Raw genomic sequence first — 16,080 nt, forward strand, 5'->3', positions numbered from 1 at the left:
TATATTAATTCACTGCTAAATAATTACCAATGTCATTTAAAATGGTGTTTTTCTGGTTTTATAATTTTATATTCTAGTTTGGTGCATTGATTTGACCAAAATAGTAATGGAATAATATATTTTAATTTATTTGTCAGATAAAATAGTTTGTTCCTTTAGTAAAATCTTAATATTTTGTTTTCTTTTTCATCTTTACTGTGCTATGCACTTCTGTAGTGAAAGTTTTTTTTATAAAAATTCTGTATATTTTTAGTCCAAATTCATATCTGAGAATAAGATGCATTAAAGGGACATTGTACACTAGATTTTTCTATAACATTTTGCTGATTTTCAGACTCCTAACCAAGCCTCACAGTGTCAGATGTATACACGCGTTTACAGACTCCTGCAGGCTACTGTTTATGTTATCTGTCTGTTCATATGCAGGGAGGGAAGGAGGGGGAAGTGTCTGCTCCTTTTGTTTTCCCAGACCCTTTCAGTGGGTGTCCTAGACTAACCTCATCAACAGTGCTAAACTGGGAGCTTCTAAGTAAGATTTTTAAAGGTTATATACTGAATGAAAATTGGTGTATACTGTCCCTTATGCTGTATTTAAGTCATGCCAATGAAAAATATATATTGATAAAGCAAACATTTTGGTATATAATTAATAGTATAATACCTTACAATTGTATATATTATATTATTTTTTTTTTATACTTTATAAGATGATTGAGGCTTTTATTTAAACAAGTATATTTTTATAAGCATTGTGAAAAGTAGCGTAAATATGAAGTAAAGAAAGAGTAAAACATAAATAATTAGGAATCTGTTAAGATAATTAAACATTTAATCAGATAGCTAGGAATCTTTTAAATAAGAAAACAGCCCCCCACTAATGGTTTTATATGTAATTGTTACTGTAGATAAAATACTGAAATGCAAAATTAAATGTAAAACAAAATCAATGTCTTGTTGATATTGTCAAAAATTGAAAGGAATTAAAAGTAATTCTATAGAAAAGGCTGAGTAAGATATATGGGTATTTGAAAAATAATAAAATAATATATAATATAAGGAATAGCTGTGTGCTTTTGGCCAATCCTAGATTAATTAATTATTGATGATAGCTGCTCTTCATTACAGTGATAGTAAACCCAAGCATATAACAAACGCTAGGATTTACTATCACTAAAAATACTGGTTAGTTTTTCTCATCGTTTTGAAACAAACGATGTTAAACTCACACTACCTGTAAGGAAAGAAGATAGCTAACTCAGTACCTCCGGCCGCCCATGGCACATCGCTTTCTTCAATGAGGGGACATTGCCACCTCTAGACCAATAGCCGTGCGTGTCAACTGACATCTTAGCACGGCTATTGGTCTAGAGGTGAAAACGTCACCTCATTGGAGAAAGCGCTGTGCCATGGGCGGAGAGAGGCGCTGTGTTAGCAATTTTCTTTCCTTACTGATAGAGTGAGTTTAAAATCATTTTTTTTATGAAACGATGAGAGAAACTAACATTTATTTGTTTGTAATGGTAAATCCTAGTGTTTGTTATAAGCTTTGATTTACCATCACTTTGAGAAAAGAGTAGACATTGATATTTTATATCTGTAAATAGAATTACTGATCAATCACATACTGGAATGTATTTCAATTCTAGTTTTATTTAACCTTTTATACTATAGTACCAATTCATTGCCTGAGAAAAAAGTTTTCTATTGTTCAAAAAAACATTTCTGCACTCTCAAGGAATCACACCTATAAAACTCTAAGTGAGCATGGACTGTCATTATTGTTATGAGAAAATACTTTAATTATTAAGAAAATACCAAACATCAGCCAAAAAACACTTTTACTGAGTTTAGCAGAAAGACAGTGAAAGCTTTCACCAGCCCAGGCAGATTGTTTCATCAGTCACTGATATGATTAAGAGTTGAAGTAAACATTTCATAGTTTTTATTATTAATAAATATACGTTTGACTGCTAAGAACAAACATTTTGTGTAATGCAATCATATTAAAGTGGAAAGTAATTAAACATACATATAGGGGCCGATGTAACAAATGTCAATGCATACGCTGTCGGCATTGCACAAGCATTTCTAGTAAAAATGCTTGTGCAATGCCGCCCCCTGCACATTCACGCCCAATTTGCAGCTAGCAGGGGGTGTCAATCATCACAATCGTATCTTGCAACCGCTGCTTCTTAACTTATGTTTCCGGCAAGCCTGAAGGCTTGCGTGGAAACATCTGCATTCACAGCTACATAAATTGGCCCCATAATATAAACTGACCATTTCTATCAGTCTCACTGAATTATAAGATGCATCTACGATCCCCAATATGATTAGATAGTGGATCATGAAGTTTTACAATGATGTAGTGAAGAACAATAATGAGAGCAGTTTCAGACCGTAGAGTGCGCCTGCCATTAGTATTTAATCCATTTTGCATATAACCTTTATAAACATGTATTTCCATATTTTCTTGTCTTGGAAGTTTAGAACTAAAATATTTTATATAGTTTAATTTTGTTTTTTCTTTATAATAAACTGGTATAAAGTAAGTTATTGTGAAAAATAATGACAGTCCATAGAATATCTTCATTCTTTAAAAATAATTAAATAAATAAAATTACTTTATTGTATTTTTTTTTCAACTGAGTTGAATATTTACAACTTGTTTAATTTGGGTATTGTCTGATATTTGGCATTTGTGTATATTTAATGTGCATTTTCCATTCCTGGGGGTAATCCATGAAGAAGTTGATTCATAATTACATGGTGATCTTTGATGTTTTTTCCATTTCAAGTTTTAATTTTGTTGATTGGTTGTTTTATTCCAGTGTATAATCCAAATCTGGCTTTGTACTATTTGCCTCACAAGGTTGATTATTATTTATTTCATGGTAAGGTATTAAAAAATTAACAAGAAAACAATGAAAGCATGAAGAATGAAAAAGCTGCTTTTGCTGCATGTGTCTGGTATTAGCTTGGCATGGGGGTTTGCAACATTATGCAATATAAAAAGTTTGCAGAATGAATGAAAGCAGAGCCTGCAAACTAAACAGCTACATCATTTTGTTATTATAATACAAATGTTTTAAATTATTTTGTTGATTCTGCATTGTGTATTCAGTATAAAACTGAGCATTTTCTGATGGGTATTTGCAAAGCTCTGTAAAGTGTACTGAGCACTGTACAAGCTAAAATGGAAAAGTTAGATTTAGTTTATACAGCAGTGCCCAGATCCTGTCCTTAGTATTTACCAACAGTTGTGTTTTTAATCTTAAAATCAGAAAGGCTGGTAAATATTGCCAAGTGTTCAGTATTCAATCGGACAGTCTAGTATTTCAGCAGGCTGTCCAATACAATCTTCACAATTTAAAAATACTGAAAACTTAAATGTACATTTTTTTTTAGGTGTTAGGAAAATGTAAAAAGCCTCCTATGCCGCGGACAGTCTAGTATTTCAGCAGGCTGTCCAATAAAATGATCACAAAAATACTGAAAACTTATACAGATACGGAACAGAAAGAAATGAGGGGAATTCAAAGGTTTCAAATCTCTATTGTTCACATGTGTAACTGGCAACCAAATACATACAATTATTGCTTTGTGTTACTGCAGCCAAGCGGTAAAATGACTGCTTAGTTAATAAAAATATGCATGGTAGGATCAAGAGTTGGGTCTAAGGTAGAGCTTTGGTGGTGGGGGGGGGGGGAGGAATTATGTGACCCCCACAGACCATCATGCCCCATCTCCTACAGATTGTCCAGTATTTTTGTGAGGACAGCTGGTAACCATAGGCTGATAACTAGATTTGAGCATCTCTGCTTTAGAATATATAAATAAAACCCTAAAATGGAAGAGGTCTTTAGTAGCAAAACATTTGTAGAAGAATTTATTATTTTAAATTTATAGTCTGTCTTTCTTAGGTATTAAATTTACATTCACACATATAAGCAATATTTACCGAATATGACTGACAAGTGTGCTTTATACCTATTCAAAGATTAGCAAAATTCTAGTTAAAATGTCTTAGCTGGGTTTCTTTTAATTAAATATATGCTATGAGTATCGTTTAGAAGTCCTACTATGTGCTAAAAGCTAAATGCTATTTTTTTATCGGAAGTGCAGTGACTTGCTTTCTGTGCAGTTTATGATTGTTCTTTCTATATGGTATTCTAGTATTTTAAGTGCAAAGTATGTTATTTCATTAATTATCTGATGAAAATGTTCTTGTGTAGTGTATTTTACACTACACATATTTACCAGTATTGGATAGTAAAATGTTTATCTGATACATTCAACTACTGTCAGTTATATGAAGGAACATTTATGCATGAGATTTGATTAATGAGCTAGCTATGATAAAAGTAAATCAAGCAGTTCCTGCAAATGAAGATAATGGAAACATTCACAAAATGTAAAATCTACTTCAACAAAGAGCATTGAGAACAAAATGTAAAATGTCATGATTACATTACTGATAGACAATGTTAGTTGTGTAGCTATAGCATTTTGTGGAATATGTCATTTGTTTATAGAAAATATGGAAAATAAGCAATAAAGGCAGTTTGTAAGTATAATCTGATGGAAAATGAATGTTTTAGCTCGTCTGATGAACTCTTAGGGAAAATTGATTTAGTGGGAGATTTGGTGGACAAAATGTTTGATAATAGAATCAAAAGCATTATTGGTAAAGTCTTGACATCTATGTGGATATTTTTTTTTTAAAAAATCACAGTGCACACTGCTATTTCTCAAATGAAATATTTCTAAATTATAAGGCATTTTACTGTGTGATCACATTACATATGCTAACTTTACAAATGATATGAGTGAGGGGATGCACTTGCAAAGACTCGTGCCAAACTATAACTTAGCAACTGTTTTAGCACATTGTAATTCAAGAATCCCTCAAGGTTTATGCTACGTAATGGAACTTTGGTGAACTAGTTGAAATAATCTATCTATCTATCTATCTATCTATCTATCTATCTATCTATCTATCTATCTGTAGAATAAAAGTTAATTTGAATGTATGAATGTATTATTTTAAGAATTTTAAAGCACAAAGGACTAGATTACAAGTGGCGCTCTATCCTTTTTTTTGTCATTTTGAAAGCAATGGATATAGCGCGTATATTACAAGTTGAAACTAAACGGGATTGTGAGAGCGCAATAGCATTTTACGCTTGTTGGGTTATTGTGACTGAAATCCTCGTGTAATGGGTAGTGTTTTTAAAAAAGTTGCACTAAACACAACATAAGTACATTCAAATTACAGTTACACTGATATAAACACTATCACCTAGATTTAGAGTTTTGCGTTAGAAGGGGTGCGTTAGCTACGCGTGTTTTTTCCCCCCCGCACCTTTTAAACAACGCTGGTATTTAGAGTTCTCTGAAGGGCTGCGTTAGGCTCCAAAAAGGGAGCGTACAGGCATATTTACCGCCACTTAAACTCTCAATACCAACGTTGCTTACGGACGCGGCCAGCTTCAAAAACGTGCTCGTGCACGATTCCCCCATAGGAAACAATGGGGCAGTTTGAGCTGAAAAAAAACCTAACACCTGCAAAAAAGCAGCGTTCAGCTCCTAACACAGCCCCATTGTTTCCTATGGGGAAACACTTCCTAAGTCTGCACCTAACACCCTAACATGAACCCCGAGTCTAAACACCCCTAACCTTACACTTATTAACCTCTAATCTGCTGCCCCCGCTATCGCTGACCCCTGCATTTTATTATTAACCCCTAATCTGCTGCTCCGTACACCGCCGCAAGCTACATTATACCTATGTACCCCTAATCTGCTGCCCCTAACATCGCCAACCCCTATATTATATTTATTAACCCCTAATCTGCCCCCCCAACGTCGCCGCTACCTACCTACACTTATTAACCCCTAATCTGCCGATCGGCAGATTAGGGGTTAAAAAATTTTATTAGAGTGGCGGCGATGTGGGGGGACCTCGGTTTGGGGGTACATAGGTAGTTTATGGGTGTTAGTGTACTTTAGAGCACAGTAGTTAAGAGCTTTATGAACCGGCGTTAGCCCAGAAAGTGCTTAACTCCTGACTTTTTTCTGCGGCTGGAGTCTTGTCATTAGAGTTCTAATGCTCACTTCAGCCAAGACTCTAAATACCAGCGTTAGAAAGATCCCATTGAAAAGATAGGCTACGCAAGTGACGTAAGGGGATCTGCGGTATGGAAAAGTCGCGGCTGGAAAGTGAGCGTTAGACCCTTTCCTGACTGACTCTAAATACCAGCGGGCGGCCAAAACCAGCGTTAGGACCCCTAACGTTGGTTTTGACGGCTAACGCAGAACTCTAAATCTAGGCGTATCTGATTAAAAAAATAGTCACATAAATATTATTAAAAAAAAGTTATAAGGGTTCAAAGGTATATGGTATATGACAAGGTGTTTGACTGTAAAGGGCTATAATGAATATATATTTATACATATACATGTCTTAATAAATATATATGCATGTATGTATATATATGTATATATGTGTGTACAGATGTATTTATGTGTTTTACTGTATATATATGTAGTGTAGATATTTAACATTCCAATGTTCTTCACATACAGGATAATTTAATTTTCATTGTATATATATATATATATATATATATATATATATATATATATATATATATATATATATATGTGTATGTGTATATTTACTGTATATATATTCCTGTAGATATATAGGTATAGATTTTTTAAATATGTTATTTGTAATATTTCAATAACACAATGTAAGATTAATCATTTTTCATGTGTGCTAACCCGGCACTGCATTAGAGCTAAATTTTGAAACACTAATCGTGTTATGCATATTTTGCATTTCTATGTTCTTCACATAGAAAACTATTGAAACAAAAAATATTATTAAAGGGACAGTCTATTCAAAATGAAACTTTAATGATTCAGATAGGGCATGCAACTTTCCAATTTACTTTTATTATCAAATTTGCTTTGTTCTCTTGGTATTCTTTGTTGAAAGCTAAGCCTAGGTAGGCTCATATGCTAATTTCTAATCCCTTGAAGGTTGCCTTTTATCTCAGTGCATTTTGACTTTTTTTTACAGCTAGACAGCGCTAGTTCATGTGTGCCATATTGATAACATTGTACTCACTCTTGTGGAGTTACTTAGGAGTCAGCACTGATTGGCTAAAATGCAAGTCTGTCAAAAGAAATTAAATAAGGGGGCAGTCTGCAAAGGGTTAGATACAAGGTAATCACAGAGGTAAAGAGTATATTATTATAACCATATTGTTTATGCAAAACTGGGGAATGGGTTATAAAGACATGATCTATCTTTTTTAAACATTAACAATTCTGGAGTTGACTGTCCCTTTAAATATATATTTCTATATATATGTGATACTGTTAATGTAAAATAGATATCTATACCTATATATCTATAGGAATAGATATACAGGTATAGGTATATAGACATGTATATAGAAATATATATTTACAATAAAAATTACATTGTTCTGTATGTGAAGAACATTGGAATATGAAATATTATTAACTGCTGTCGGGTTAGCACGCAAGCAATAGGTATTAGTTTTTTTTCTTCTGCTCTCTCTATCGACTCCTATGGGAAGAATATGTTAATGGTAGTGTGTTTTCATTTTAATTTCAGCTTGTAATACTCTCACAACCTGATGCACGCAAACAGCTTACTTCTAGTGAGGTTTATGCTCAAGTGTGAGCGCTAAATAGCGCACCACTTGTAAATGTCAAAGTTTGGATTGTAAGGTTATATTGCATTGGTTGATTGATAAGACAGATATCTTTTAAATATAGGGTATTCACAGTACCAGCTGGTATAAAGGGTGTTTAACATGTGGAATATAATACATTCCCCCACTCTAAACTTACAAATGGGATTCACAGTAATCATTCTGAGCCATGATAAAATAGTGTGTGCAATATGATTTAGCCCAAAGAGTAAAATTAAGTCTAAATATAATGTTGTTGTTTGTTTCAGTAGTTTTCACAATATTAATGTAGATGTATAGTATAATATTGGAAAAGTCTGAACAACGGTATTGTGAGTGTATATTTGTTGTTAGTAAAGAATTGGAAATGAGACTTTGGTACAGAGCCAGACCAATTATATCTATAAACTGGCCCATATGAGTAGTGCAGCACAAGTTTAAGACTGTGCAGCACATCAAGAAATTGTGCATATAAGTTGTTACCTTCTTCTGGTTCCTCAATGAAGTCCTCAGAGTCAATTTCTTTTATTTGCAATATAACTTCCACACGCTTCTCTAAAGGAGTTAATACATGGATTTCGGCAGTTTCTCCTTCTTTTTGCAGCAACAACTCAGTTTTATTGTGATCCAATTTTTTCTTTGTCTTTTTTTTCAGTTTATTCCATTCCTTCTTAATTTCATCAATAGACCTGTTATTGCCCCCCACAGCATTAATATGTTTTTGGATGTCTGCCCATAATTTATCCTTATCTGCAGCACTGGTTTTGGCTCCAAATAGCTGGGGCCCAAATTTGGCAATATTATCCAATAAAGTGTTTAACTCCTGATCAGTAAACTCCGTCTTGTTTGCTCCTCCTGCGGAAGATGGGGCAACCGCAGACATATGTTTTTTTTAAACATTCTTTTTGGATCTCAGAAAAACTAGTTTACTATACATTACTAAAGTGCAAAAGTAATAAAATATAATTTAACTTAAAACACACTGACAGAATACCGAGAAACTGAAGTGCTGTTATTGGCCTAACAGAAAAACTAATTGGGTAGATAGAATGCTTTTTTTAAAATTAGCCAACTTTACTTGCTGTCATGAAAAACATAAACCAGATCACTTAACTAAGAGCATTGGTTTGTGCAGGTTTTTGTGTGATTTTCAATTTCCAATCCATTCCAATCCATTAGAATACTGCTAGAAATAATATATATATATATATATATATATATATACATATATATATATATACATATATATATATATATATATATATATATATATATATATATATATATATATATATATATATACATATATATATGTACATATATATATATATATATATTTAGGTGGGTTTACATATATTAATCTCTATTTTAACTTTGGACTTTGAGAGACGTAGAAAACACTTTGAATTATTATTTTACATTGTTGGACTTTTCAGTTTCAACAGCCTTGACCTCTCGAAAACTAATTTTAATGATTGTAATGAAGTGTTTTGATGTTTTACAAATGTTCATTTAAAAAAAAAAAAAAAAAAACAATAAATATATATATATATATATTGATATTGATTCTTGCACAACTCTTGGTTTGTTGTTATTGATGCTTTTATACACATTGGAAATTCATCCAATACTGTATCAGTTAGTTGCCATGTTTTACTTTCTTATTAATCACATATTTCACGTGGAATCACTCACAAAAATTAGCTCATGAAAACCATGTTCTTTATATAGGAAAGAAAATGATACTAGAAAAAAAATCCTAATATCCTACTAAAAAGATTTGTTGCCTAGTGCAGAGAACTGTAACAAAATTTCCATATATATATATATATATATATATATATATATATATATATATATATATATATATATATATATATATATATATATATAATGGCTTGGTCATAAAGAATATAGAATTGTTTTATAACTATTGCTAAAAGTTATAGATGTGTAGATGAGGCATTTTTGATGGCAACATGATAACAATCAGACATTTTGTAATATTTATCAGCAGCATTTTTTTCATTATCATTTTGGTGAAATATAGCCCTGTACTTAATATATGCCAGTCCCCTTTTACTGATCACAATAAAAATTCTCAACATTTACAATGCCATTTTTCAACTGTTGAATTCCACAGCTAAAAGGACTTGACACAACCCAAGACAATACTTTTTCAATTATTTCTGAGTACCCCAAAAAGTTTTCCAATGGAACAAGTAAATAAAGTATTAATATGAACTTTTACACTAATAAAAATGAGCTACATCCATAAACTAACAAACATATAGACTTATAATGTCCCTGATTGCATAACTGAAAAAATAGACACACATATCTTTATGGTTTTGGAGCACAACAGGTTAATTACCTATAAATACCTTTAATAAAAGGGATTATTCAACAATCACCTTAAGTGATGTAATCTCTAAAACAATAAAATCACAATTTTGTTTGTCATCATTTACACATATTTATTGTTGTTTTTTTTGGATTATAAAATCATGAAATTAACCATGCAGATAATGATTCTTTGTTGTTATTTGGAGGCAACAATTCAAAATTTCTTTTGAATTGTAAGCATTGGAAAACGGCAATGATAATATCAACCAAGGTTAAGAAATTGTGAACTAACACATGACTGGCATCAACCCCTAAAATGGTAGTTGTTCTAATGGATTGGAAAGCTATAGAAAATCATTCTTTTTCCAGACTGAATACAACCTTTTTTGCACAGCAAAGTATAAATGATTGGAAAAGGGCCTATATTTAAAATACGTGTTCCTCACACAAAAAAATACCACACAGATTTATTTATATTTTTTTAGAAACAGCTCAGTTCTAACTAAAGTGTATGATTTTCCTGCTGATTACATTCACACACACACAAACATACGCACGCACACACACACGCGCACACACACGTTCACACGAGCACACACACACGCACACGCTGTGATTTAGCTGTAGAATCACTCTTCATTTGCAGTTTGTCTGCTCTTTATACTTAAAATGTATTGAGCGCTAAACTCCTGTAATGTGGAATATCAGCACTTTTTACATGCAAGTGGAACAAAGGCACAGTTATCTTTCTTGTTAGAAGCACATACATTTCAGGTAAAGGTTTGGTTAACATAAGCAATTATGTATAAGCTCTTAAATAATGCCTGCATATCTAATAATAAAAATAAATAAATAAATGAGTTAATGTTCTTTTAAACTTTTAAATTAATGATATAATATAATGACACATTACTAACCTACCCACTACGTAGTCTTTTGGAAGTAACAATAAATAGTGTGTAAACTGAAATAAATTCCTAACAAAATATAGTTTATAGTATTGATAATGTCATGCTTTACCTCTATGTACATCTTCCTGAAGATCATCATCATCATCATCATCAATCTCAGGAGATCCCTCCATTTGCTCAAGTTGCAACATGGCCTCCACGCGTTTCTCCAGGGGAGTTAGTGCCTTAGTAGGTGCCGACTCATTCTCATTCTCCGGTGTGCTTAACGGCTCTTTTTGTATTATTTTTTCCTTTGTGCGTTTTTTCAGCCCATTCCAGCATTTTTTAATCTCAGCAACAGACCTGTTATTTCCCCCCACAGCATTAAGTTTTGCTTGGATGTCTGCCCATATCTTACTTTTTTCTGCCTTAGTAGTTTTGGCAGATAGGGCACCACAAATATGTGACCCATGTTTGGAAACACCATCCACTAATATTTCCATCTCCGTCTCAGAAAAATCAGGCTTTTCCTGCTTCTTATCTCCTCCTGGAGAAGATGCACCAACCTTAGAATTACTGTTTCCAGGAATCAGTTCTGGCTTGCAGTTGCCATTGGTTTGAGAATTAGTATTTTGCTTGGGATGCGCACACAGATTAGAAACTCACATGCGGAAAACAATTAATCTTTGCTAACATTACCAATGTCATCAAACCATTGCGTAGTTAGTGTGTCTTCAGAATAACATTTTCCCTTTTATTATTTTTGGAACATTTGAATATGTATTTCTGGTTTGTAATAAAATACATAACGAGTTATGTCCTTAAAACATTAAACAAATATATGTATATCTCCTTATTAAATTCCATGTTGTTGTTGGTTTTGTTTACACAATTAACAGTGCAACAAATCCTTTCAAATATTCATTATCTACCTTACATTTGTATAGCTATCCTTTTGTTAAAGCAAATTTTATTTTGTATATGTGAAATTCCAATGCCAACTTCTATTTAATTTGTGTGTATTTTGATTATTTACGCATGCCATTTTGTAGAAAAAAATATAACACATTATACTTTAGATTAAAATTAATTTGAAATCTTATGTTTTTTTTAATATACATTGTTATAAACACAAAACATGTCTAGATTGTATATATGTTATATTCACAATTCATATTTTTGTCATCCTTAAGACCTTAGTAATTGTAGTCTGTGTAACACCATTAGAAAAAGTAAAAACAAAACAACTGCCATGTACTGTGACAGTAAAAAACAATGTCAATAACTGCAATTTTGTTAAATGTCACATGTGAGATTGTTTCAGAATTAAAATTTTAGATATTTTTTTCAGAAAGGTATATAGATTGGTTAAACGTTTATGAATTAGCCATATTTTCTATAATTCATTATTACTGCATTTTATTAATTATTTAATGATATATATATATATATATATATATATATATATATATATATATATATATATATATGCAAAAGTCTTAGGCCCCCATTAGATTTGTTGTTTTATAAATGGTATAATGACCATATATAATTATTTCTCAGTCTCTTTATTAAAATACAATCGGAAAATGCAGGATATTTGTATGCAGTATTAAAAAACAGAAAACAAAATCTGAAAAACAGCTTTTATAGGCTAAAGTGGTAAGTGTGACCTCCCCTTACACTTGAGCAATATCAGGAACCTGGCTCTCGTAAACCTTATAGGAATGGAACACTAATTAATGCCACTGCTAACACCTAATGTCCTACTATTTCATGTCAAAATGACTGTTGTGAAAAAAGGTCTATTACACCAGGTTTGTGCAAGGCATGCTTGAGCATTACATGCACATGTGGTATGAGTTTAATTAATTGGAAGCTTGCTAATAAGACAACATTTCAATCACATCATTCCATTCAAAATGCCAAAGATCACAGAATTTGACAGAAATAATACTTTTGAATCAGGCCACTCTCAAAGGAAAATCAGCAAACAAACTGGATACTCAAGATGGGGTTTTCAAGCTATTATAAAGAAATTTGAAGAATCAGGAGGGTTGAGGACAAAAAAAGGGCTGGAAGGCCCAGAAAACTTTCAAAGTCTGATGAGACATTTCTCAGAGTTTCTTCTTTGAGATACCAGAAGAAGTTCATCAAGGAACTGGCTCAGCATCTGGCAGCTTCAACAGGATGCCAAGTTGACCCTTCTAAGTCAAGAATCTTGTTAATAGTAATAGGAGTCCAAAAAAATATAAATACCAAAGTAAGTCAGTTTGAAAACTCCTAACTGACTTTGTTTTTGTTACACACGCTGCACGTGCACTTTTTCTATTTTTTATAATTTTTTATATTATTAAGCTTGATATTTATTCATTCTTTTTAACTTTGCTTGTTTTTTACATCAGCATAATATTGTCTGTTTTTTGCATTTGAAATGTTCCATTTGACCCCACTAGTCTAACATTTATATTAACATACACCACATATTGTTTGTTTTTGCATTTGAACTATTTCACTTGACCCCACTGGTCTGACATACATATTGATATTACACCACTTATTCAGGTCAACATGGCATCTTTCTCCCTAGACTATACAGAAGACCGACTGCATTGCGGTCACTAGTAACACACACTAGTCCACCTTATTGATCGCCATTTTATTTATTGCCGGCTCACTATAGTAGTTCAAGTAAGATCCTCTCACTGAGCACGTCATATCATCAGAGTATTGTCTATTTTTAATCATGGATCCATGATCTCTCTACACATTATTTTAAGTATAAGATTGTAATTTCATATTGTGTTTTTATTTTATTGGTTTTTATTTGAATGTTATTTATCCCACAACCACCATTATTGACCTCCTAGTGTAGTACCACATTATTTCAATTTTATTTTATCAACCCCTGATTTTATCCCTGTTATAACAATAAATATATGAGACTCATCTCCCTCGCCTGGATAACTCCTTCCTTATTAGTTAGGCTCATTATTTGCCGCATTTTTAGATACCTCGGCCTTTCATTAGGCGCTTTGCACACCACCCACCACAAAGTCAAGAATCTTGATCAGGAATTGTCTTTGTGGAAAGATAGCAGCCAAGAGACCACTTTTTGGAAGGGGAACAGGGTGAAAATGCTAAGATATGCTAAAGCTCACAAAGATTGGAAGGAAAATCAGTGGAAAAGAGTATTAGGGAGTGACAAATCCAAGTTTGAAAGTTTTGGGTCCAATCATCGACAGTATGTGAGAAGAAGAATTGGAGAGAGATGGAACAATGAGTGCTTGCGGCCTTCAGTGAAACATGGTGGAGGGTCTGTCCTGGTTTGGGGCTGCATTTCTGCTAATGGTGTTGGTGATTTTGTCCGAATTGATTGGTTCATGAATGCTGAAAAGTACAGTCATGTTTTAATTTATTATGCCATTCCTTCTGGAAAGCACCTGATTGGGAATGGTTTTATTTTTCAGCATGATAACAATCCGAAGCACACTGCTAATGCAGTGAAATCATATTTGGAGAGAAAAACAGCTGATAAAACCCTAACAGTCATGAACTGGCCTTCACAGAGTCCAGACATGAATATTATAGAGGCAGTATGGGATCACCTGAACAGAGAAATAAATAAAAGTCAACCAATCTAAAGAAGAACTATGGGAAGTGATAAAAGAAGCCTGGTATAATATACCAGAAGATTACTTCAGAAAACTCAAGGACAGTCTCCCTAGAAGAGTTCAAGATGTGATTAGTGCCAAGAGAGGTCACACTAAATACTGACTTTTGACTGAAGAAGCCATTTTGTTCTGAATATTTTGTTTTTTTATATTTTGTGTACATATTTTCAGTATTTTCTGTTTGTATCTTAATAAAGAGACCAAAAAATAAATATGGAAGGTTATCAAATGTTTGCTAAAACAACAAATCTAATGGGGGCCTAATACTTTTGCATATTACTGTAAATATATATATATAGCATTTATTCCTATAGAGCGTATCATCTTAAACAACTTTCTAATTTACTTCTATTATTGTTGTTGTTGAAGGAGTAGCAATGCACTACTGGGAGCAAATTAAATAATAGAAGTGATATAGAAAGACTTTTTTAATTGCATACATTATCTGAATCATGAAGTTTAATTTTGCTTACTGTGTCTTTAATTCATTTAGCCCCTTAAAAAACATGAGGCTTAATCTGAATAAATCCAAGAGCTGCTTTCAAAAAGGTTTAAGACTAGTAGCTCAACTGAAGGATCAACAAAAACTCAATGAAATCTTTTGAAAATTTGGCACACGAATTTGATTTCAATTGTAAAGAATTTTACACCTATTTGCAACTTAGACACTACATAGCTAATAACTCTTCTTTTAAGAATGAAAACTGTTTGCTAGAAATATTGGAATCAAGGATTAAACTTTATCAAGCAGGCAATAACTCTGTTTCCATTTTATATAAAATGATAGTTTCAAATGATGGTGATACTGAGCTGGTCAAACCTTATGAAAAATAGCTAATTGATTTTGATTAATTACATTTTGATTATTTTAAAAATAGTTATTTTAGAGTAGCTAAAACCTTGACCTCCATTTCTTGGAGAGAATCTCATATGAGATTGATGAATACATTACATATTACACCAGCAAACATATTGAAGTGGAATCTGAAAAAAAAGTGCCTGATGCCGACCTAATACACAGTTTCTGGCAATGTCCAAAAATACAGAAATTCTGGTCACAATTTCTGGCTAAGTAAATTTATATCGCCTAAACCCAGAATTAATAAATCTCATATTTTTATTTTTTTTATAGAACAAAACCATCAAAATATTCATCTAATTAATACAGCAATTTTGTTGGCAAGAGAGATGATCCTTAGGTCTTGGAAGTTTTACCGTATTTATCAAAGGTAAGACCAACCAAATAATAATGGACCAACATGATCCACTGATATTTACAGATAATAGAACAAATGCATTTTTTCTAAAATGGGAAAAAGTTCTTATGACTCTTGAGTTAAAAACTCATCTACAGATTATCTTGCCATTTTTTAAATCTTCATATTTTATATCTATAATTCAATTAGAGGGCTACCCCATATCATGGAGACCCCTTGT

General features: G+C 32.4%; 1 protein-coding gene across 7 annotated transcripts in view; it reads right to left on the reverse strand.

The window, feature by feature from the left end:
• Nucleotides 1–16,080, reverse strand: part of MYBPC1 (myosin binding protein C1) — a 262,117-nt gene that overhangs the window by 54,914 nt on the left and 191,123 nt on the right. For 5 of the 7 annotated variants that reach the window (XM_053716989.1, XM_053716988.1, XM_053716986.1 and 2 more), the window contains 2 exons: nt 11,100–11,516; nt 8,217–8,588 (listed from right to left, as the gene is read on the reverse strand). The exons of 1 other annotated variant lie outside the window; for it this stretch is intronic. In XM_053716989.1, coding sequence (XP_053572964.1) covers nt 8,217–8,588; nt 11,100–11,516 — 789 coding nt within the window. The remainder of the gene's footprint in view (nt 1–8,216; nt 8,589–11,099; nt 11,517–16,080) is intronic. One more of the 7 variants, XM_053716991.1, reaches the window with a different exon arrangement.

This window comes from Bombina bombina, chromosome 6 (assembly GCF_027579735.1).
Source record: "Bombina bombina isolate aBomBom1 chromosome 6, aBomBom1.pri, whole genome shotgun sequence".
Taxonomy (NCBI): Eukaryota; Metazoa; Chordata; class Amphibia; order Anura; family Bombinatoridae; genus Bombina; species Bombina bombina.